Source organism: Leptonotus elevatus, chromosome 5 (genome assembly GCF_054856555.1).
Source record: "Leptonotus elevatus isolate MCC_2025b chromosome 5, RoL_Lele_1.0, whole genome shotgun sequence".
Classification (NCBI taxonomy): Eukaryota; Metazoa; Chordata; class Actinopteri; order Syngnathiformes; family Syngnathidae; genus Leptonotus; species Leptonotus elevatus.
Genome location: NC_141243.1, coordinates 7,158,307 through 7,183,582, shown reverse-complemented (window position 1 = coordinate 7,183,582; position 25,276 = coordinate 7,158,307). Strand labels below are relative to the sequence as shown.

The 25,276-nt window shown below is 39.6% G+C and overlaps 1 protein-coding gene and 1 long non-coding RNA gene across 16 annotated transcripts in view; both read right to left on the bottom strand.

Annotated features, from left to right (window-relative positions):
• Nucleotides 1-2,563, bottom strand: part of LOC147173502 (uncharacterized) — a 46,901-nt gene extending 44,338 nt beyond the window's left edge. The window contains exon 1 of one of the 2 annotated variants that reach the window (XR_015094777.1): nt 2,363-2,563. This is a non-coding gene — a long non-coding RNA (uncharacterized LOC147173502). Of the gene's footprint in view, nt 1-805; nt 979-2,362 lie in introns of those variants that run through there. The other variant, XR_015094776.1, reaches the window with a different exon arrangement.
• A 2,172-nt stretch (nt 2,564-4,735) lies between these two features.
• mef2cb (myocyte enhancer factor 2cb) overlaps nt 4,736-25,276 on the bottom strand; it is an 87,872-nt gene continuing 67,331 nt past the window's right edge. For 2 of the 14 annotated variants that reach the window (XM_086075145.1, XM_086075144.1), the window contains 8 exons: nt 24,171-24,314; nt 21,063-21,252; nt 18,925-18,972; nt 12,096-12,268; nt 11,236-11,259; nt 10,386-10,515; nt 9,056-9,191; nt 4,736-7,958 (listed from right to left, as the gene is read on the bottom strand). In XM_086075145.1, the coding sequence (XP_085931271.1) occupies nt 7,607-7,958; nt 9,056-9,191; nt 10,386-10,515; nt 11,236-11,259; nt 12,096-12,268; nt 18,925-18,972; nt 21,063-21,252; nt 24,171-24,314 (1,197 nt within the window). In that variant the 3' untranslated portion in view covers nt 4,736-7,606. Of the gene's footprint in view, nt 7,959-9,055; nt 9,192-10,385; nt 10,516-11,235; nt 11,260-12,095; nt 12,269-18,924; nt 18,973-21,062; nt 21,253-23,867; nt 24,006-24,170; nt 24,315-25,276 lie in introns of all 14 variants that reach the window. The other 12 variants (XM_086075156.1, XM_086075148.1, XM_086075150.1 and 9 more) reach the window with 12 other exon arrangements.

The window sequence follows — 25,276 nt, the reverse complement described above, 5'->3', positions numbered from 1 at the left end:
GCAGGTGTAAAAAAAAAAAAAAAAAAAAAAAAAACTGCCAAATGAGACTCTCGCACACTGCTTGTATTCATTAAATATGACATGTTTGACGACCGATATTGTCGCTTGTATTTAAAATCTATTTCATACATTTATCCACTCATGTGGCACCATCTATTCTTCATGGCCAAAAAGTGCACGCACATATTTTGCGTTTCGTTAATCTTCTTATTATAAATTTTGACTTCAGACCGCATCGCCCCCTTGAGATTGTACATTAAATGGACCAAATTAGGAAGGCCACCTCATTAGGGCCTCGCAACGGGCCTCCAAGCGCGCGCGCACGCACACGAACAGAGGTCACGTCACCACAGCGCTTGTTTAAGAAAAGTTGAACACAACTCGAGCATGATGACAACATAAATAGAATACGCAGCTATATATGCGAATGACTCGTTTCTTTGTGATATTGGATGAAGAAATAACACAACGCGCGTGTGACTTTACATCTACGCGTAGCCTATCATCTTTTTTTTATTTTTTTTATTGCACATCGCAGCCATGTGTATTAAAAAAGTGTTATACTACAAGGTTATCATTCGGTATGTGTTGTTAAATATGAATAGAAAATGATCATTTCAGCAATAATACACAAAACGGCATCTATCTCAAAGTGGGTCAAAAAGACCTTTACGAACCGCTGACTCCATTTTCACTCCAAACCAAACCTACGCACGCGCGTCATATTATTGACACGTTTCCACTACTTTTATTCTGGAACTTTTACTTTTCTATTCACAAAACGAGACTCAAAAGTTGCACTTACTTTGAGGCGAGTCCACACGAAGTGAGTGGTCCGCCGTGTCTCGTCGTCACATACGCGATCCCCTCAAATATCCCGTTCAAAATAACAAAAAGAGAGATGGTGTATAAGGTGGGGGTGGGGGGGGGGTGCACATCGTGCACTTTGTAGAATAACCTGCATTTGATGCATGCTGCAGCCGCTCTGAGCACAGTGTGATCATATCCCAAGCACATGATAGACGGAGCTGGGGGAGGGGGGGGGGTGAGGAAGGAAGGGAGGGAGAGGGGGAGGGATGGATGGAAAGGGGAGGTTGTGGGGTGGGGGGCGCGAGACAACTTTCCCATACTGCCACCAAATAGAAAAAGTGCGTGCAAAGTTTTCAGTCAGTTGGTAGGGGTGGGGGTGATGATGATGATGATGATGATTGGGGGGGGGGGGGGGGGGGGGGGTTAGTCCATCCTTCTGTGTGAGGACGTGCTCAGAAATCTAAACAAGTGCCCCCAACTGCTTTTGTAAAAAAAAAAAACTCCTATAAATGTGGAAAGTGTGGAAATATAGGACTAAGAATTATATATATATATATATATATATATATATATATATATATATATATATATATATATATATATATATATATTTTTTTTTTTTTTTTTTTGATCATAAGTTTGGTCGAATAGGCTACTAATACATAAATGATATACATAGGCAATTTATTGATTGACTCAATCAAACAAATGCCATCATTAATAACGCTCTTGATAACGGAAGCCCTCCCTTGTCTAATTGATTCAGGCTGCACTGGGTTGCGCGTGCACGTCCAGTGACGTCGACGTGCAGCCATATTTAAATACGCCAAGGCAATTAGCGCATCCGAATATGCAAATTCAGCTCGTGCTACCCAGTCGGTGTGCAAGTGCCTGCGCGGCCGCAGACGGATTAGGGGTCTTCTTATAGACTCTTTTATTTTTCCTCCCCTTATGTTACAGCATTTTCTTATTTAGTTGCTTCGGACCAACGAAGAGAAGAAGACGAAGCGGCTCCTGCAATGCGTGAAAACGCCAACATTTTTTATTTTATTTTTATTTTTATTTTTATTTTTTCAATGGAAAGACTGCACGCTGCCACGTTCTCCGACGGTATTATTATTTTCACACGAATGCATATTTAATGCAGTGATTTAGTTGCTTTTCTGTATTATATCGACAAATTGACACACGGGACTATTTTAGCTTATCATTTTATTTTTTTTAAACGATACAATTACTGTTCAAATGTTAAATGTGTGATAAGGAGTTTTTTTTTAGGACAACACGGCTGATATTGTGACATTTGAAGATATATATATTTTGTTTTTATTATGCAAATGAGCGATTTGAACATAGTCACGATGAGCGCTTGATGCCACAACAATGGCGACTGAGAAATGACGCACTCAATGCTTCAGCAGCCAACATGTTTTAAGTCGTGGCTCAAATGATGGACACGTGGCACGACGAAGTCGAACGTCGAACTCGTTTCCGCACATGCTCGCCATGGAAACGCATTGTATTCATATAGGAAGAAGCAACGTGACCTTACCTTACTCGTTACACCTTCGCGGTCCTCTTGAAGTTTGTACGCCAACTTTTCGAGCTCTAATGGCGGCGACTATCACGTCGTGCCGCGCGTGGCTTCCCACGAGTGGTTACCGACCTCGCTGCGCCCCTAAAGAGTCGTTAAGAGGCTGACGATGTTTACGCGACAGATTTGATGCCTTGCACCTGTCAAATCGAACACACAACCTTATACACCTTTAAATAACATGGGCAGTAGCTTTTGATTTGTTTTTCCTCATTATTTATATAATTGTAAAATGTATTCCCCCCCCCCCCCCCCCCCCCAATTGTTTATTTGTCTCCAGAATGTGAAATGTTAAGGTCACGTCACCCTTTTAGAGGGGGAAAGGGGGGGGGGGGGCAAACCTATGATTTTAAAGGGAAAATGACGTGATGCGTTCACTTACCTTTTGTTAAGCCTCTTATGAATTCTGGAATTAGCAGTACAGCATATCGATAAGATTGAGTTTTTGTGTGAAATGTTTGTGTATTTGTGTGTATTTTACAAAGTATAGCTACCTTCTTTGTTTTGTTTTGTTTTTACGTGCACAGCTTTAACGAGGCTCATTCATGGCATCGGAAATGTAACTTATGGCTTTATGATTACAAACGCTCCATTAAAAAAAAAGACAGAAAAAAAACCATGTTAAGAGACCTTTTAATTGTATTCTTGCACTTGTCAAAGCGCTTTGATTAGCATAAGCATGCATTGTCCTCTCTGTTGTTAAAGGTAATTATAAGCCTTAGCATCGTCCCATTTTCTGTACTGCCATTGTTGTTGGGAGTAATTCACAATAGCGCTAACTAATATTTCATGATTTTTCAACTGTACTTAATCGTCTCGAAATTCGAATGCGGTTTGTGACAAAGCCTAAAAAAAAAAAAAAAAGCACAATATATAGCCTACTAACAAATAATGTTCATTGTCATACTCACCCCAAGACGAAGACGACCAAGAGTCGAGCTCTACTCCACGACTCAATGCTGACATCTAGTGGCGGAATGGAGGATGGCTACAACTGGACTGGAAAGAGCGGCTTTCACAAGTGTAAATCACTAAACGCACGGTTTCATGAAAACAAAACTCATATAGCCTATACTTGGTTAGAAAATACTGTACGTTATAGATAAAAATCTTATGCATTCAAATATATTCGGCACGGTTATATTATATATATCTATTTTTTTGCTGCTTTCGAATTTGAAACGTGACTTAATTTGACCTCGTCGATTAAATTTTTACTTTTACGTTATGTTTATTTTAATTACTGCGTTATTTCTGTTTGCCAAATAAAAATGTGCATTTCAATTTGACGTGCCCGGTGTATACAGTAGAGAGAAAAATGAATGATAAACGGTTAGAATGTGTGGTTTAAAAAAAAATGGTTATGGAGTACAAATTTGCCCCAATTTAAATTTAGGCCGACATCCTGTTAATTACGAACTCGGAAAAATAAACGTAAGTATTAATACAGCTCTATTAGTCTTTTTACCATGAGATATTTGCTATTTATGAATTTCAACGTGTTTTCAAAGTTTACACAGCAGGATTTAGGCCTATTCGTTCAATTAAATTGCACGTGTGTTGTTCTCACTGTTTACATTTTTATTGCTCAAATAACATTTAAAATTCCAGGTTTGGTCGTCTTAAAAATACTATTAAAATGCTTTAAAAAATGAATGCTTGCGAGTTTACACTGAAATGTTACTGGGCTTATAAAAATAAAATTTACATTTAGGACATTATTATTTGTATAGAAGCATCTTCCGCAAGGTTTTCTAAATGTTAATGATTGAACGAATCTAACTAAAGTTATTACGGAATGACTATGCTTGAAACGAAATCTGTTTAAAAAAACCCATCCAAACGGCATATAATTCTAAATTACATTTACTGTTTATCTGACTTTAAATAATTGGAAGAGAAGCGGCTTTAGGACCACTGAAAGCTTACTAAATTATACGGTTAAAAAAAATAATAATCACAATCCCGCCTATTGTTAATGTAAATAGATGAAGTGCATTGTATTTTCCAAATACTCATGTGATAATAAATAAGTAAATTGTAAGTTCCTTATCTCTGTTTATTGTGTTTGCTTTTTAACATTGAATTTAAATGAGCTTTATTTTAATGGCTGGAAGAAATACCCTCCTTGTAATATTAAGAAGCGCTAATAGTGGCCTAATGTGCTTTTTTTTTGTCATCATTTGAATGTCGTGCAAGTCTTTTTTTTTTTTTTTTGCACCACCTTCACATTTATGGGCTCTTTTAAATCTGCACGGAAACAAGAGCCATTGGAACGTGTGGATGCATGCAGAAACAAGTCCGACACAATGAAGTCACACCAAGTCACAATGAGGAGAACTAAGAAAGCCAGTAAGTTTACTGAAATCTCTGCAAAGTACAAACAATTCCACTCCCCCCTCAGCCGAGGAGACTTTTATTTTTTATTTATTTATATTCCAGCCCCTCCAGCTCACTTGGATTGAACACCATCACCGCGAGTCTCCAAATGGCGACAAAGGCCAGCTTATGCCGCCGAAAGCCGCTCATATTCTGCACAAAAACGTCTCCGGGTTGACACAAGCTACATTTCTCACTACAGACTGACGATTTAAGCATCGAACAGAAACACAATCTCTCTTTCTTCTTCTTCTTCTTCAAGATTTAAATAAACCACACAATGTGGAGTAACAAAGAGGGATGATATGCTATTACACACGGCTGTACAGGTGGATGCTCTCCCTTTTTTTTTTTTTTTGGGAGGTACCAGCATTTACTTTTAATCTCTTATCTCAACGTCGACGACACAACAACTGATCAACAGGTGATAACAAAAAAAATAAAAATAAAATGCAGCAACAACAACAAAAGAAAAATATAAATACGCTTCATGTCTTTGGTTAATTTTCGACTCTTAATTAATCACCAGGACATGTTGGCAATAGCTCAAACTGGGATTGAATAGAAATAGATGCTAATGACGGTGTCACGTGACTTCTTGACGCGCACACAAATCAATGCTTAAGAGGGGTGAACGCTGTTGACACAAAGTCAAACTGGACTTGAGGTGGAATTGAAGTGTGAAAAGAAATTGTACATTTGAACATTTTTTTTTATTGTCATGTTTCAATGCTTGCAAAATAAAAACATAAATGAATGTGAAAATAAGAAGTTTACAACACACAAATGCCACTGGCTTTGGTTTCTCCACTCGCTCGCCTCAAACATCTTATTTTCTTTTTCCCTCTCAGCCTTTTTGTACTGAATTAAAAAAAAAAAAAAAAAGAGTGAGAAGAACACTGCTAAAGAGGCTCTGCCCCTGTTTGAAAATGCACAGACTATACAGTAACAACATAAGTGAACCTGCATGAAATATGCACATTGAAATATCATAACACTTAAATGACAGCAGATACATGACTCCGAGGCAGAGATAAGTGGCTAGTTTGGCTAATCAAAACGGCTATCGATCAGAAACGAGCGACCGGTGATCACGTTTGACTTACGTCGCCGTCGAAAGTGTAGCAAATGATGTTTTATTTAAAAAAATAATTCAACTCGAGGAGATTACGGAATCAAATTAGGCCTGCGGATGATATGATATGAGGTTATTCCTCAGCATCCATTTGCAAAATGTTATTACTTAAAATTGTACTGCTTGAGCTGCTTGACATGACTAGCTGAGCTCGTGTAAGGGAAAACAAGGTCATGTTCAATAAGTTAATTAAGCTTAAGGATGAAACATGTGAGACATCAAATGCACGTCGGGTCGGACATCGTTGGACGTCATTGGACGTCGTTGGACGTCATTGGACGTCATTGGACGTCATTGGACGTCATTGGACGTCAGTGTGATTTCTTTGCTTCTGCACTGACTGCTTGTGCTGGAGCCCAAAAAGTTGCAGGAAATACACCAGCTCTGCTCAGGGCTCAATTAAAACAAACCAAACAACATGTGCAACTGCACATAGAAACTCCACTAAGAAACCAACCAAAAAAAAAAAATATTATATATATTTATATATTAGAAAGCTATACACAAGCATGTTAATTTCACAGATTTTTTTTTAATTTTTTTTAAAGATTCTTAATATTACCATTATTATATATAATTAGAAATACACGTTTAATAACAAACCTCTACAAAGATAAAACAGTTCAGCAAAGCATTGGATCTCAGTCGGTTTCATGGCTTCGGGCTCCAAAGCCCGTTCGTCCCCCTCCTCGTTCCCCAACAGGGCGGGGTGCGCTATCCTTCTCTTATTAGCAAAGCTATCAAAAACACATTCTGGCTTATAGAAACTACAAAAAGCCACAAAAATGCTTTGCATTGTATTCCTTTCATATGAAAATATAAGCAAGTGTATCGTACAATTGTTTTTTCTTTTCTTTTTTTTTTTTCTTTTCATAATACTGATAGTTAATACTAGATCCAGAGGCTTGTTGATTACGCAAACTCTTGGATCACCCCACTTTTTTTTTTTTTATACAACCAAAAGTTCCAAACACGTTGGGGTCCAATGACCTGTACAGTCCTTCAAATGTTGCATATTAGCTTTTCCTTTAGCGAGTAAATAAATCTTGAAATGTCCGGCAACTTCTTCACCCCCCCCCCGCCTTTCGACCTCTATTTACATAAATACGTTGAACCTGCAACATGACATCATCTAATGTTAACACACACTTGTTTTTTTGTTGTTTTTTGTTTTTTTGCAAGGGAGACGGTACATAGCGATGAAACTGTACACACGCGCGTGTTCATCAAGTGCTAAGGTGTTGTCCTCATGCACTCGTGTTAATGCTCTTATTTTTTTTTTTTGGTGTGTCTTTTCTCGTCAACTGATGATTCTCCGCGGTGAATTGCAACTTGCATGAAACAGAGTACCTGACTATTGTTGTTGGCGGTATGCATATATGTACACGGGTTGTGAAGATATATATGCATTGGTGATTGGTTTTTATCCACACGCAAAGCAATTTATGCATAGTCCCCCCCCCCAACTGAAAATAGAATAAAAACACGCCCCGCCCCCCCCTTCAAATGACATCGACAAGAGCCCACCGGTTTATGTGATGTCATAATGTGTAGCACACGCACGCACGCAGCAAAAATAAAAACAAACAAAAATAGTTGTAGACTTTTTGAGAGGGGGGCTGTCAGATGATTTGAACTGTTGTTCAGGGGCGGGGGGCGGAAGGGGGGTGGGGGGTTAATTTGCGCTATCATGTGGCCCACCCCTCGGACAGGCGCACCCGCTTGATGGAGGGGCTCTCGCGCTCGTCCATGGCGGGCCGGGCCAGTCCCAGAGGGGAGTGGAACTCGTTCCTGTGCTCGTCGCGGTCGCTGCCTTCGTGGGAGCTGCTACAACTGCTCAGGCTATCGACCGGGGAGCGCCCCGAGTCCTGGCGGGATGAGGGGTTCTGGGGGGGTAATACCCCACCGCCGCCGTAGCCCCCCGGTGTGCTGCTGGTGCGATCTCTAGGAGGAGAAACAGGTTCGGACTTGATGTGCAGGCTTTGAGCAGAGGGCAGGGAGAGATTTGAACCCTGACATAAGTGAGAGCTAGAGCAATTTCTGTAGGAAGGAAGAGGAAAGGAAAGGTGTTACAGAGATACAGAGCACACAAACATGCATTGGTCTATTTTCAAGGGGTGTCATATTTGTGCTGTGAAGGTTTGGGGGGGAAAAAATGGGTGAGATACGGTTTCAGTGGTGCCTCGACTGGTGTCCATGCACGAAGCAGAAAACAAAACATTTTTGCCGTTAATCCGTTCCAGTGTCAACATTTTTGGTTTTGAATAAGAAAAATGGCACTTTACAGTATTTTACTTGACTTGGGGTGTCAGGCGATTACATTTCTTTATCGTAATTAAATCGCATGATTTCAATTCTCACAATTTATCTTTTTTTTTTTATATCTGTTCTAAATGCACAATAAAATATTTTTTCTAAGTTTTCATGTTAAACCAATAGAAATATGGCGTCATCTTTTAGTCATTGCATAAAATTGAGCTAAAATTAAAAAGATGCACTGTACTGTAAAAAATATTTTGCCACTAGATGGCATAATTGCATTTTTAAGACGTTGACGGCTCAACGCATTTTTCTTTTAATATTAAGAGCTTTCTAATCTTTAACATGAAGTAACTTTTGAAATTCTGCACATTTTTTAAATTGTAAAATACAACTTAACCCCAGCCTCCACAATTATATGCATTATTATTAAATGTATTAAAATTTTGACATGGACATGTCTGCTGCGTTGCGACTGGAATTCCAGTACAGGCTTTCCAAGTAAGGAGCGGTCAATAATCTGGCGTAAAAAATTATAATAGTGGCATTAAAGGAACTTTAAATGAACTGAAAAACGATGGCGTTTTGCATGGTGTGTTGGCATTTAGCTAGCAGGCTTTCATGTACGGCAAAGTTATGCGGTTGCTTTAAATACACGATCATTCAAAATGTCTGTTTTATGCTTAGTCTGACAGAAACGCATCATAAAGGCCTCTCTTTTGAAAAGAACGTTTCAAAGCAAGAAGTCCGCTCAGTGACGGCGAAAAACTAAAACCACTCGTAAGTCGACGCACCACTGTACACTCTATTGGCCGTGACATCATCCGCGTGCGTGATGAACCATGCATTTCAAAATGACCGGAACTGCACACACTCACCCGAGCTGTCCGAGGGCCGAATGCTGCATGTTCTGAAGGTGTTGTTGCTGCCAGCCGCTCATTGAGCCCAGGTGCAGGGAATTGCCACTGTTGAAACCGGACAGCGAAGACAAGTCTGCACTATTTAGGGAATACTCTGTACAGTGGAAAAAATAAAAATAAAAAATTAGTGATGATGAATACAAGTTGCAAAGAGAATGCAGCTTGCTTGAATAAGGCAGCCAATTCCTAACTTCTCTATTCATTTGTGTGACAACAGCACCCTCTTCTGTTCAAATGTTGAACAGCATTTAAAATGTGAGGGGTAATTCAAGGCCAGATTTACTGGATGATTATGGGCCTTTGCTGCATCTATACCATGACTATTTATGCAAAGGTGTTGACACATTAGATGTATCATAAACAAAAAAAAAAAAAATACAATATTGTTTTCCCAAGTCCCGTCCGTGTACAGCTATATGCTAAATATATATAAATATGCTACGTCGGTCTTTCTTTAAAAATGAAGTCATTGTTTTTTGGGGGGACATTTTATGTATCAAGAGTACTAGTAGTGTTGTTCGTACTTTATATTGGTATCGGTGATTACTCAAGAGGTGGCATTGGTCGGAAAAATGTGGTCTCAAACATCGTTAATAAAAATATATTTAAAATATGAAAGAAACCAAGAAATCATCATTTTGCAGTGGTTTCTCATGAAGCAGTTGACAAGATAACTTAGAAACACAAACACTGTCGTTCAAAGCATTTATTTAGCAAAATATAAAAAATGGTCACATTGTAAGGGGGGTATTCATTTAACAAAAAAGTTTTATAATGATCATATATTAACTCATTTATTGCCATTGACGGCTGTAGACGTCAAAAATTCATTTGAACTATTTCTCTTAGTTTTTAAAAAATCCACTTTTGCTAACAAGAGTATGAAAACCTAGAATTGTTTTAATTGTAAATTTAGAACAGATATAAAATTTGTGATTAATCGTTAGTTAACTAGTGAAGTCATGTGATTAATTACAATTAAAACAATTTAATTGCCTGACGGGGCCTAATTAAAAAAAAATAAAAATAAGGGGCATTTAATCGTAATTAATCGCATGATAATTTTATATCTGTTATTAATGTACAATAAAAGGAAAAAAAGGTTTTCATAAAAAATGAAATGAAATGAAAAATTGTTTAACTAATAGAAATAGTTCACATGAATTTTTGACGTCTATAGTCGTCAATGGCGGTGAATGAGTTAAGTGTCTGACTATGTCGTTCTAAGATAAAATGACTAATCATAAAGCCCATGCCAGTGTTCATAAATGTCGTGGCGCATACGTACCTGTGCCATAAGAAGTGGAGATGGCAGATGGGTAACCACCCATGCCTTGTCCTGGCAGAGTTGGAGTTGCTACGGACACAACTGGGGTGGCCAATGACTGAGCAGACTGCGAGTTGTTTATTCTCTGGTTCTGTGGCAGAAAAAAAGTAGACGGGCAACAAGGAGATGAGGAAAAAAAAATAAGACTTACGGATATTTAATGGACAGCAAAGCAAGAAAGCGACACTCGACTTTTTCCATTTCCTTTCTTTCACTCAGCAGATGCTGGGAAAATGAATGTGATGCCAACTTGCGCGGGGAAGCAATTGCCTGACACGCACTGAACCCAGCCAACCCTGTCATTTACCCTTCGTGAGGGCCCACTGTCGCTATAGTAACACCATCTGTCTCCAAGGCAACGTAGGGTAGCGATGGCAAAGGGAGAGGACGCACTTTTGCGGTGGCGAAGGTGAGCGTTTGCCGGCAAAGGTGCAAAAAAGGAAGCGCGACACAATCACAGTAATAAACACTGCAAATTGCGTGCGTGCGTGCGTTGCAGAGACAAGTGAGAGGCAGAAACTAAATGTCAACTCAAACTTAAGAAATTGGATGTCAGGTCAACGTGCTGTTACAGTCACACAACACTGGAGGGCACTGTGTCCTACCAAAGCAAAAAACAACAACAACCCATTTGCATTGCAGTCAACCAGAGATGGAAAAAGTGAAACTGGATTGAGAAATGTCAGGCTCTAATAATCTAATGGCAGCAAAAAGAAAAAAAGAAAAAGAGACTGTTTCTACAATAATTGGACAACATTATTGATTTGAGGGAGGCTGCTGGGATGTTCTACATTTGAGCAGTCCGACTTACCAACAGCAGATCGACATCATCAGACTGAGGGCATTAAAGGGGAGGGTGATAAATTCCAATTAGAGAATGTGAGCGAGTCGAGTGGCGACGAGTTGTGTTTCCAAAGTAGAAGCTGGTACCAAAAGTATTGCTACACTACATTCACCTCGGAAAACGACAAAGGAAAAAAATGGTCAAAGCAGACATTGTTACTGGAATGAACAATTTATTATTAGGAACCTCCCCCAAATGTTTTCATGAAATGCAAACAAAAGTTATGCTTGAATTGATTTCACTTGGGCAATTAGGACCCATAATATAATTGTTGCATTTGATAAAAAGCGATGAGGGATGCATTTAAATAGGACTAAAAAAAGGATTGTTTCTGAACGCAAAATGATTTCAACTTTATGAGAAAAAATGTGCATAATCATGATTATAGTGGTACGCAAAACATTTACTGAATTAAAAATACACACAAAAAAATAGTCTGGTACTGAACATTTGTCACTTTTCATGTACGGAACATTTGGTTCCATTTCAGGTACAGTACAGTACATTTGCATTTGAAACCTTAACAAGTGTTTTTAAGTGTCATTTTTGATTTGAATTCATATTTCAGTATGGATTTTTCTTTTCTCTTAGAGTAAGCATAATGCTAATGTTCGTTTTTGATGGACACTTGGGCCTATTATGTTACTCTATTTTAATATTTTTGGTACTTGATGATATTTTTACCCGATATAAAAAGTTTGATAACCACAGATATCAGACTATAGGGCGGGAAGCAAATGGCCCGATGCAAATATAAAAAGTAGCAAAATAATAGAAGAAAATGACAGGAAATAATTGGACCGATGGAGATGGTTGCGTTTACTCACAATGGAGGGCATGTTGTTCTTGGCGCCATGCGGGATGAGAACACGGAGGTCGGGTTTGCGGTTGTTCATGCCTAAATTCATGGGTGGCGGCGACTTTGCTTGCATGTTCTTGTTCATGCCGACCTGAGAGACCAGCAGGCCCGGGGAGTTGCGGTGATTGCCATATCCATTTCCTGGCAAAGCAAAGGAAAGATGGGAGCGTCAGAAACATCCCGGAAATATGACAACCTGCAAGTTGAACACCTCCAAGTCCTTATAGTTGACGACACATTTGAACTCATTTGCTGCCATTGACAGCTATAGATGTCAAAAATGTTAAATGTTAGTTAGTTGAGCATTTTAGTATGAAAACCTAGAAAAAAAAATATTGTACATTTAGAACAGATATATAAAAATTTGTTAACTAGTGAAATCATGCGATTAATTACGAAAAAATTTACGCCCCTAATAAAAAAAAAGAGAAAAGATTATTAAAAATTAGGGGCATCAGGCGATTGCATTTTTTAATCATAATTAATCGCATGACTTCACTATTGATTAATCACAAATTTTATATCTGTTCTAAATGTACAATTAAAAAAATGTCTAGATTTTCATACTCTTGTTAACAAAAGTGGGAATTTTTTTTAAACTAATAGAAATAGTTAAAATGAATTTTTGATGTCTATAGCCGTCAATGGCAGTGAATGAGTTCATGGCAGTGAATGAGTTAACTGCCATTGACGGCTATAGATGTCAAAAATTCATTTTAACTATTAGTTTAACATTTTTCCCCCACTTTTGTTAACAAGAGTATGAAAACCTAGAACTTTTTTTGGACATTTCCAACAGATATAAAATTTGTGATAAATTAACTAGTTAACTAGTGAAGTCATGTGATTAATTACAATTAAAAAATGTAATCCCCTGACGCCCCTAATTTTTAATAATCTTCTGTTTTTTTTTTAAACAATAAAAGATTATTAAAAATTAGGGACGTCAGGTGATTACATTTTTTAATTGTAATTAATCACATGACTTCACTAGTTAACTCACGATTAATCACACATTTTATATCTGTTCTAAATGTACAATAAAAAAAAGTTCTAGGTTTTCTTACTCTTGTTGACAAAAGTAGAAAAAAACGTTAAACTAATAGAAATAGTTCAAATGAATTTTGGCAGTGAATAAGTTAATAGTTAGCTGAGTTAAAGAAGACCTGCACACAAAACCACAAAGAAGAACCTGTAATGTTTTGGTCTGATCCATGATTTGACTTATGTTATTGTACGAATATGACTGACAGTTATCACAATTATACAACAATATATAATAAGAAGAGGATTAGGGCCAGTGAAGAGAAAAAAAAAAGGTTGGCATGATTCCGATTTTAAAGTGAGAATTCTGACAAAGTGAGAATTCTGAGAATAAAGTGAGAATCCTGCCAACCAACCCCCAAATTATGTGTCATAATTTGGCACATCATTGGAAGATGAAATGAATATTCATGAACAAACGTAAGCATACAGTATGCAGAAGGTGCTGAAGTGAAGGTTCTAACCCAAATGAGGATTCTTGCAAAATCACATCTCAAGAGTTGAATAACTCTTGGAAATCCTGCCGTATAAGATAATTAGGATCCACAATATTCCATTTTCACCTTGCACTCCTTTCAAGCATCCCCCCCCCCCAAGTCTTTTCTGTCATTTAGCTAAATGAGCCATGGAAAGGTTGCTTTCTAACAGAGGACTCTCGAGTGGTCGTATCGTTTACTTGGCGTCTGCACAAAAAGCCGACCCCCCCCCCCCCCCCAACTCTTGTCACAGTCAGTTAAGGCTACATGTGCCCGGCAACAGCCAGTGAATCATGTAAAAACATCAAATTACGGGCAGCACCACCACAGCGGGATGGGGCCCATCATTTGGCCATCACAAGTAAACGTGTGGTCGCTCCACACAAAGACCCTCCCTTGGGGGGGGGGGGGGGGGGGCACCGGCTCTGCAACGACAACACAAGTGCGCCGCACGTTTTTCCCCTCTTGAAAAACCAATGCGGTGAAAACCCTCGCAGTATCATAAAGACAAAAAAATAGGAGGGAAGCATTCCTGTGAGCAACATATTCTTTGTTTCTAACCCAATCCCGCAAAAGCTGCCCCCCCCCCCCCCCCCCCCTCTTTACTTCTCTTTCCTTCTTCCAAGGGCTAGAACACAGGGCGCAGTGTGGACTTTTTCCCACTTGAAAGACAGGCAGGAATTATACGTTAGACATAAATGAATTTCCTAATCATATACTCCGGGTGGGAAAATGAGTCGCAGATGTCTTCCCGGGCAATTTCCCTCGCTGATCTTTGTTTAATTTGAGAGCGAGGTTTTTTGTTGTTTGGAAATGAAAAGTCTGAAAAAGCACAATTTGAACAGTTTGAAGAGTAAACGACGGGCTAGCGGTGACGAGGGAACGAATGACAGAAATGGCGCTAGGCTCACGTGCGGGCGCTTCGTGTGTGTGTGTGATGTCATCCTGTTAATATACGCATATTTAGCCGCTTTTCCATGCGGATGGGCCGTAACGTGCGAGAGCAGCATCTTTGTATGTTTGAAAGTAAAAAGTGACTGGATGCATATGGATGCACGTGTGTGTTTTCTATGGCAGCCTCTCGGTTCCGTCTCGATCCTCGCATTAGCAAAGTGGCAGCTGCCTCTTCAGCTTTCCTGCTCTCTCATTCTCATGGCTGGCCCTTTGTGAGTTGGAGTGGGCGCATGTGGAGATAGATGAATGAGACCTCACACACTCCTAAAACACACATTGACAGCGCGCATACACACACTTTGGTAAATAAGCCTTGCCTCCGTGTTTCTGCAGAGATGAAAAACGAGCCCCGGGAGCGAAAATGATACACCGTTTGGTCGGGAAAGGCGCGCGGGCTGCGCGTCGCTAAGGCCTCAATCAGGCATCTGCGCGTTGCCGCCATGCGGAGATGGCCGCCGTCCAGTCAATTATTACTGCTCCATGATCACCGGCGGCGCGCGCCGCTCGCCACTTGAAGCACTTCGCAAGCGAAATCATCAAGTCGTCAAGCGAATGAAGTGACAACTGCGAGTCAAGTCTTTTTCATTTCGGTGCCTGATCCCCTCTGATTTCGGGACAGATGCTCTGACTCAACTCGCAGGCGTGACAGCCACGACACACCGCGCGCCACTTGCGCGGCACGGGCGGCCACCAACTGCTTGGGGAGGAAGTACGAGCATGCAGCCAAGTCAAGAGTCAGGAAGTGACCGAACGACCTCTTGTACACATTTTTTTTTTGACATCCTGTCCGGGTATCGTTTATTTATTAATTAAAACAAAATTCATGAAAATGTCCGCTTTTCATTGCAGGAGCATCCAAGTCGATTGCGAGGGGTGTAGAGGGGGGGGGGGGGGGGGGGGGCGAGTTTTGTGTATGCGTGTTATAACTGTATATTAGGGGTGTGCCCAAAAATCGATTCTCATTCAGTACGATTCAGAATTGATTTTAAATGTCCCAAAATCGATTTTATTGAAATTATTTGATACAATCTTGCCTTTGTTTGTGTGCCTTTATTGGGAGCGCTGTTCTAATGTTGTACTCGATTTGGCCACTTAGGGGCAGTGTGGTTCCACGCAGTCTGATACACTGTTAAGTTGTAGCCACATTAGAGAGTAGAAGGTAAAAGTCACAATCAAGTTATTCCAATAGAAGTTTTTTTATTTTTTGCAGCGTGGAGCCGTTCTTTTGAGTGATAAAAGTGCCGCGAGTAGCGCGCTAATTAGCATTAGCGAGTCAGACTGGAGTAGATCATTACAATTCCTTGAACATCTATAAATTGAAGGGGGTGTACTCGTATATGCTGAGCACAGTACATTCAAATAAGGCCCCTACTCTGTTGAGAGTTGTAGCTCACTGGTAGCGCTCTGCACTCGCAAACCGTATATGGTCGCAGCGCAAATTCTACAGATTCGGTTGTTGAACGTTACTTATTTAGTTGATGTTACTCTTTTTTTTTTTTTTTTACTACTTAGATTGACAGATGTTTAAAATATGATGTGCAAAAAAGAAAGAAAGAAAAAAAGTGCCTTTTGGGAGTTCCACTTTGGTAAGATGACAATTCAAGCAGAATTTTTGCCAACAAAGAACCCGTTTGTGTTTTATGAAACTAACAAACAATCTGATACGTGTGTGTCATTTAGGCACGAAATAACTTTTAATTATTATTATTATTATTTTTTTTACAATGCTGCCACACTACAGGGGGACCCCAGGTAATAGCAGTCCCATGTGGGAGCTTGCTGTCATTTTGTCTCATGACATCTGTGGAAACGCACACGCAAACAAACACACACACGCCTCTTTTTTTTTTCTTTCTTGAGACTGTTCCACTGAAGAAACACCTGACAGCTATTTGTACAATTGCGATCCAAAGTTGTCAGATTTATTAATAATAACGCGATTGCGGTTTGAGCCACCTCACGCTGACTCGCTCATCATCACAATGACCGACCGAGTTCACATAACACTTCCATCTGTGTTACCCTGCTGTTTCTCCTTTGCACACATGCCTCAAAGCACCAGTGGATATTCATCACCACACGCCCCCACTAATCCCCCCCACCCCCCCTACTCCGCCTCTAGATATGATTTAAGCACCCTTTGAATGGAATCTTTTAGTTTCGCACAAGTCTCTCTCTCCGCGGCGTGTTTTTTGCCGCTGCCGAGCGACGCGCCGCAACTCCTCACAGAGCGCCTCTGTTCCTCGGCCCCCGCCGATACAAAGAGGACATTGGAGGCATTTCTGCGCAACACGCCGTCCAACGGACCAACACGCGCCACAATAAACGATCCTGTTGTGTGTGCTCGACGAGTGACCAGACAGAGAAACCAAGCAGTGACCCCGATGACGGAGCCCCGGGGGCCAGACGGGGCTGCCCAGCTGTGCCCCACTCAGCCACCGCAACCTCCTACCCCCCCTTCCCTCCAGTTTTACACTGTAAAATATGTTGAGGCTATAAAATGTCACCCTTTAAATGGGGGTCTCTTTGCCATAAACTTTGGCCTGACATGCCCCGAGGGACGAACCTATTGGCACACGGTAGCTAAAACATTACATTTGCTTACATAAGTTTTTTGCTTTGCTGAAATCTCTGTAGGCTCCATAGACGTTTTTTTTCTTCTTTTTCCCCCAGCTATGGTCACACACTAAAACACTGCATTAATTTGGTTACAAGACATATGGTAGCTGTTAATGTGTGGAGAAGAAGTAAAAATCTGCTTGTAAGGAGACACAAAGAACTTAAAATGGTTGTAGACAACCACAATGTTCCCCTGAGCAGCTTTTTTTTTTTACAATTTATGTTCAGTTAACCTCCAAATGATCTTTTTTTTTTGTCAACGTAAAATAAGAACTGTTTTATACTAAGTTCTATTTCCAAAAGTATTCACGCCTGTATTTATTATACAGGTAAAGGAAATGTTCTAAAGCTTGGGTGTTTTTCCTCACATGGTTTCTCTGTGCCCCGCCATGTCCTTTATAACTAATTGAATTTTATTTACATTATATTTGCAATACATTTGAATGAAATGTTTTACGTAAAATGTTTCTTAATTTACTGATATTTAAACTCAGTGCTAATATTCAAATTAGGTATGGATGAGTACTGATACCAGGTATCAGTATCAGGCTGATACCTGGCCTTATTTTTGAGATATCGCTACTTATGAGGCCAGCTGATACCAGTATTGACCGCCCTCTTGTGGGCATTTTATAGTCAGGAACTAGAAGTTAAAATTGCCATTAAACGGAAAAATGCGATATAGGGATAGTTTTTTTAAAACTGTCATTTTTTTGGGAGGAGGGGGGGATTTTTCACAGTATGTATCAAAAATGTTTGTGTTTGTGCTAGATGTGCTTGCCAGACCCATTTAACAATTAAATGTACTTTCTCAAAAGGCTCTGAGAGACTAAATGGACCACAAAAGTTGAACAAAACAATCAGGTTATGCTAACATAAAACTGTTAGAATGATATCGACTCACGAGGAAAAAATAAATCGAAAATATTAACTCATTCACTGCCATTGACGACTATAGACGTCAAAAATTTATGTGAACTATTTCTATTAGTTTAACATGTTTTTTCATTTCATTTCATTTTTTTTTATAAAAACCTAGATTTTTTTATTGTATATTTATAACAGATATAAAATTATCATGCGATTAATTACGATTAAACGGCCCTTATTTATTAATTAATTAGGCCCGTCAGGCGATTAATTTTTTAAAATTGGAATTAATCACATGACTTCACTTGTTAACTAACGATTAATCACAAATGTTATATCTCTTCTAAATTTACAATATTTTTTCTAGGTTTTCATACTCTTGTTAGCAAAAGTGGGAACAAAATGTTAAACTAATAGAAATAGCTCAAATTAATTTTTGACGTCTATAGTCGTCAATGGCAGTGAATGAGTTAAAATGTGTCACATGTTGACAGATACAATACTGTTACAAAAACATACATCGGATCCAAGAAACGCATGTATTCAAAAGCGCCTCTCTAAATCTCATCAGGAAGTACGTTTCATTTCTCCCCCCCTCCCTTGTCTTGTATGAATTTATTGCTAAACTCAACAGGGGCAGGATGTGTCACAGCCCCAGCACTGGGTAAACATTCCCAGATGAACTCCACCACCACTAACATCAACACATCACGGACAAAATCTCCACTTGGGTTTGGGTTAATATTAGTCATGTGTTTTACAGCCTCGAGTGGGTGAGTGGATACCTTGTATGAGTTGCTAGACAATGGTGTGAGAGTGAGAGGACATTCTTACCAGCACTGGTGCCTGCGCCAGTGGTGAGGTCAGCACCCATGAGGCCACCTAAAAACGCAGAGAAATGAATGGGTGAATGTTTGACAGAAGACGCGTGTTACATCTACTCCACTCACAGGCACGTTAACATGGTGCGCACTTTGGTGCGCATCAAAAGTCATATTGCTACCAGAAAAAGAAAAGAAACCAAGCAACTGGATGCCGTCGTCCAAGAAAAATGACACATTATTATTTTTAAGCCATGTGAGGTGGACGGGTGGGAGGGTTCCGAACTTGTGTGGTTTGGTGTGGATGCTGCGAGCTCCAAAGCTCATATTTAGTTTTGTGCTGGCGTTTCTCGCATCCAGTTGTAATGACAGGGTGAGGGTGTGGGCTGAAGGCTTCAGACCAGTGGGACAGAAAAAGGACTTTGGACAACAATAACAAACCAACAGGCTTGATTTCCTTATGTCACTAGGCAGCACGCTGAAAGGCTATACTGTACATGGGGCTAGACGATTAGTCCTGTCAATTCCAATGTGAGGAGACAAACGATGACATTGAATCATCCATTATGGAGATGATCAATTTCCTTCCATTTTCAACACGGCTAATTCTGTTAAAAGATCACCATCACGGTAAAGGCTGGAGCATACATAGCCCACCTGACGTAGGGCAAAAAAAAAAAAAAGATTCCAGCCTTGACTGGAAGAATATCAATGCTATTAAAATCGGCCTACAATATAATTCAATGACAATTTCAATAATCACACTCCACAATTACAAAATCAGCATAATCGTAAAAAAAAACAAGATTATTAATACTAATTTTTGAGTTGTATAAATTTATACATTTGCACTTTTTTTATTTAAATTTTTAAATAAATAATTTAATAAATTTTGTTTAATCCAAAATGAATTACAGTTTTTATTTATATTAAGTATAGATTTGATCAGTCTTAATATTTTTTTATTTTTTATTTTTTACATTTAAACATTTTCTTGTTTTGTACCAAAAAATTAAATGATTGTCCTACTGCACAAAGCGCACAAGCTGCACTCCAACTTAAAGGTGTTTGCCAACATAAATAAATAAATATTATAAATATATATTATTATAAATTCTGTTTGGTCCAAAAGGAACTTACATAATCAGTGTTTCTATATATATATTTTTTTTAATTGGTCTTGATATTTTTAAATGCTTTAAAATGTTCTTGTTTTGTACCAAAAAAATAATCATTTAAATAATCCTGATTTCAATTTGTGCCAAAAATAATCATGATTATTATTTTTTCCATAATCGAGCAGCCGTATATTGTATTTAAAACTACAACTAATGATTATTTAAGTAATCGATTAATCTGCAGATTATTTTTTCAAATCATCGATGAATTGGATAAAAATAAAAATTACCATCTGTTTTTTTTATTTTTATTTTTTAATCAGGACATTATTTCAAATCGACAGTGCACTAGCAAAAATGAGCAATGATTTAGTGACTGGTTTGGTCTGTAACATAAGGAAAACAGACAAACATGTTGATCACTGCTTTCCAAATTAAAAGCAACTGTTTTATTTTGTTTAAAAACCAAGACAATCAGTCTGATTTTATAGAGGACTCCGGATATCAGAAAACATTTATTGTTGAGGATTTGAAATTCCGAGCATTTGGACATTAAATAAAAAAAATATATCCAAAAAATTCACATTATATGCCAATTTTTTTTTCATTACTTTGACAATCGATTATTTTTTTGATGAATAGATTGCACCTGTAATTGTAAATATATTGTTTGTTTAAGGATGAGTATCAACATTATAAGGGTATCCCCCCCCCCCCCCCCCCCCCCCCCCATCTTGTTTGCGAAGCTTCGAGCGCAAGGAGCTGCTCTCCTAACTAGCTAACTTCTTGGTGAGAAAAGCATCCCAGAGGAGATGAAGAAGGAGCCTGCAGTTGTTTGTTTATATTCAACCTTGAGCTATTGGCACTGCAGTCAATGTGAGTGACATCGTGCTACATGAACCACTACACTAGCAGATGCATCACTGACCTGCTGTCAGTTCAACTGCTCTAAAGTGACAAGATTTTAGTTGTGTCACGTGTGTGCCAAAGATGGTACAACAGGGTTCGCACGCATGTAGCCACCCCCCCCTACCTGCGTTACCTGCACTGGGGGGTCTGTGTGTAACTCCGGGCGACATGCTGTTTCTCTGTAGTCCATGGTGTGTCAGCGGTAGCAGGTTGTGGTTTCCAAGAGAGCCACCGGGATGGCTGTAGATGAGATTGTTCTGGTTGCTGACGGGGATGGACACGGGCATGTCGTAGTTGGACGGGGGCATGGCCTGCTGAGAGGAAGGGGCGGGCAGAGACAAAGAGAGGCCACTTGGATTAGATTTGCAAGTTATCCTAAACAAGAGGCAATTAAGACCACGTTGTTAAAATGAAAAGGACACAGTCAAGGGAAGTTAGAAGAAGAAGAAGAAGAAAACACAAAGAAAGGCCAAAAGCTTGAATGGAAAAACTAACATCAGACATCCATGCGCAATTGAATAAAACAGAAGACAAAGACCGCAAACCAGTAGCGAGTGGGTGCTTTAGGGAAGTACTGCCGAGAAAACAGCTGCCACAATAACCCAACATGCTCTTAATTAAACTGAACCTAACGAGTCACTTTTTTCATTTGGAGGAAAAGACGCGTGGTCCATTTCTATGCCAGGAATTATGTCACAGTTTATGACACCGAATAAATAAAAATACACGACACACCAAGCTTTGAAAGGCCAAATGATGATCTACTCTCTCGTCATCTTTTTGTGCAAATCTGCAGCGATGTCTTTATTCTTGGGGCTTAATAACCTGAAATGATTTATTTTCCCATTTCAAGGCTCTAATGTAAAGCGTTAAGTGGTATGCACTCAGATCACGTGCAGCCTCATCAGTAACATAAGAGCACCTCGTTTTTGTGTGTGACATTTTTTTGTGTCACTTGGCACAAGGGCTTAACCTTGGGAGTGCCCTGGAAGTGGTTGGATTCCGAATGTTAGCTTTAGGAAGTAGAAAATAGGGCTCTAAATTACAGCCATGTGTCTGAGACCAGTAAAGGGAAAAATCAGCTGGGTTTGTATGGAATACGTACTTAGCTGCCGTTGATAGCGTCTGTAGGTTTTGTTACTTTTATTTTGTGTCTGGATTGCTCAAAGGTGTGTTGTTCAAATATAAAATGAAAACAGTTTTCTAGACTTGCCACAATCTCAATCAAGGATTTGCTGTATTTTTAAGCGTAGTTAAGGATTTAATTTAGGAAAATACTGTTAAAGGAATGCGGACACCCTGTTTTTAAAAAGCTCTTAAACTGGATCTCATCAGACCGCACATGCCTCTAAACAGTCATTTAACGGGTGCCATCCTTCCTGCTCTCACTCGTCTTCCTCCTTTACCCCCCCCCCCCTCCCCTCAGCAGTCCCCAGCAATCTGGAGAGGCCCACGGCTTGGCAGCCACCCTGACCACACACTGAACTGCCACTTGTTTTGTGCTGAACAACCGCACCCCGATTCCTGCCCCAGCAGCGCCGATCCCAAACGCGTCTCACCCAGAAAGCCGCGCCGCCCGCCCCCCCTCCAGCTCACCAAACCACATCTCCCCTCCCTTCCATGCGAGGTTTTGTCAGACACTACTGTTCTCCTCGAAAATTATCTACCGTAGAATTACTGTGTATTCCTGTGTAGCCATTCCAATATGACGCTTTGTGAATGGAGGGAAGGGTCCGCTTACACAAAGCCACTTTTACTGTGTGGTTTGAAAACTACAATCCAGCAGTTGACAAGCTGTATTTAGGAGCGCCGTCTTTACAAATATTACATTCATGTGCATGCAGGCGCCACGCTGCAAAAACTGAAATCCTAAGTAAGTTATAATCGCTTAAAATTTGCTTATTTTGCTTGGACAATTAATTTTTACTTGAAATAAAAATTTCAGACAAGATCCTTCTGCTTATTTTGGGATACTTATTACCTAATTATCTTTTTGATCAAGCATTCTTGGTATTGAGTGATAACAGCCAGTTTCCAAGTACTGTGAGGCTTAAAACGAACATTTTCCACATTTTAAGATGACTGACCAACATCAAAGCTGAATTTTCTTATCTTAAGATTTAGCAGAATCTAGTCTGGAAACAGACAAAAGTGCAATACAGCTCTTTATTGTAAGAATTTGTTTTTGTAAAAAAAATAAAATACATATATATATTTTACATTTACGAAGCTCATTTTGCCTCTTGCCAGTAAATGTAAACTACCTGCTCAGCGGTTTAGTGGTGGAGTGTTTGCCCACAGATTTGGAGGTTGTGGGTTCAACCGCTGGCTGGGTCATATCAAAAACAATTAAAAATGGGACATGTTATCCGCCTGCTTGAAAAAAGTCAATATTACTTGGTTTTTAGTCTAAAAATACTATTGTCAAGACTGCTGTGGATGATATGGGCCTAGTATTATTTTCTTATTTTCAAAATCTTACAGGTAAATTGTGAAATTTTCTTGTTCTGTTGGCAGATAATTTTTTTCTATTTGGAGTAATATTTTTTTATTTTACTATATTTTTTCCCTAAATTTTCTACTGCCTTGCTTTTAAAAGCAAGGCATCATGGGAAACAGGTTCACGGTGGGGAAGCCAGTGCGTTTAAATGAGAGAACCTCTGCAATTACGAAGCAAAAATGGCTGCTGGTTGTGGCTGCAGTTATGTCAAATTAGAGGACCTCTCCTCAATAAGCAAAATGTGAGAGCTGTAATCTTTTCCATTCTATGTATACATTGTAATCTGCGGTCGTACTCGCACTCTCACTTTGTGTGTTTAGTCTGGTGGCAAACAATGGCGGTTAGCTGGGTTAGCGCAACACCAACCGGCCAGTCAGCATTTTGTTAGCTCGCCGAGGACGCCGCGTGACGTCAAAAGCCCGTACTTACAGGAATCTTATGATTTTTAATCATGTGATCAAACTCCTCGTTAATCTGTTTGTATTTCTCTTCTGTTCGCGGGGTGAGGATGAGCGTGGATTCAAGCTCCGGGCTCTCGCCACCTTTGTTTTCCTTCTTGCTCAAAGCCTGCCGGGACCCGCAGCCAACACAGGAGGGAAAGGATGAGGGACGGATGGCGGGGGGGGGGGACATGACGGAAACAAGGACGAAGCGACACACGGTACAGCCGGGGGGAGGGGAGAGAGGAAAGAAATAGGTGAGGAAGACTCGGGTTCAATAAGAGGTACTTACACACAGTCTCTGTCTGCTGATCATCAGATCTATGTCCTCGTTTATTTTCCTGTATTTGTCCTCGGACTCGGGGCTGTGGCCGACCGAGTCGTCAGCGTCGGGGTCGGGGCTGTCACAGCCATTTAGGCCCTTCTTTCTCAACGTCTGTAAACAAAGCAGTGGCACAGCACAGTTGAAGGGCTGCATGCTTCAGGAAACCCAGCTGAACAGGGGACATCAAAATGGGAGTGCCACAAGGCTCTATTCTGGGGCCTTTTGAGTTTATACGTTAATGACCTCCCCTCAGTGTGCGATGTAAAGGTCATTACGTATGCTGATGATATAGTTATGTTCACTCACGGAAGAAATGCACTTGAAGTGGCGACATGGAGAGGTGGAAAAGGTTGCTGCCTGGCATCGGAGTTCTTGTCATGTTTTTAAACATAAACAAACAAGACTGCTGCCGTGTACTTTACGAATGCATGTTAAATTACAATCGGAATTGTTTGCTTTGTAACACCCTTAAATTTAACCTTTCAAATGATAAGAAGGAACATTAGAGGGTCTTTAACTACCGAGGCCTCAATCATTTACTTGAACTCTATGCTAATGTCACATTTTCAGGAGGCTACTATATGACGACAAATAAATGGCTGTTATTTGAACAAAGTTGTATACATGAGAGACAAATGTTGCAACGAATTGGAGTGAGATGGATGAAAGTCATTGACATCACTTTTTGTTTTTAAGCTATTTATGTAGTAACTCTATTTATTTATTTTATTTTTTTAAAAGATCACCCTAACCCAGATGAATCCTAAAGTTATTTAGAATTCCGAACAATCTTGCATCAACAACTTTGAACAGATAAATAGATACATAAATAAATAAATACATAAATGTCATTATATTGGTTAAAAAAAAAATACACTAAAATTTATGGGTGCTAAAATAAAAATAAAAATAAAAAAAGGTTTTGAGCAAAGGGATGAACACTGAAAAAAAACAAAAACAAGAATGACCAGTAGGATGTAAATAAAGGATACAAAGTGTGAGGTCACTGAAGGACAAATATGCATTATTGAAGGCAGCAGTTTCCATTTTGGCCACCTGATGGCCACCTGCCC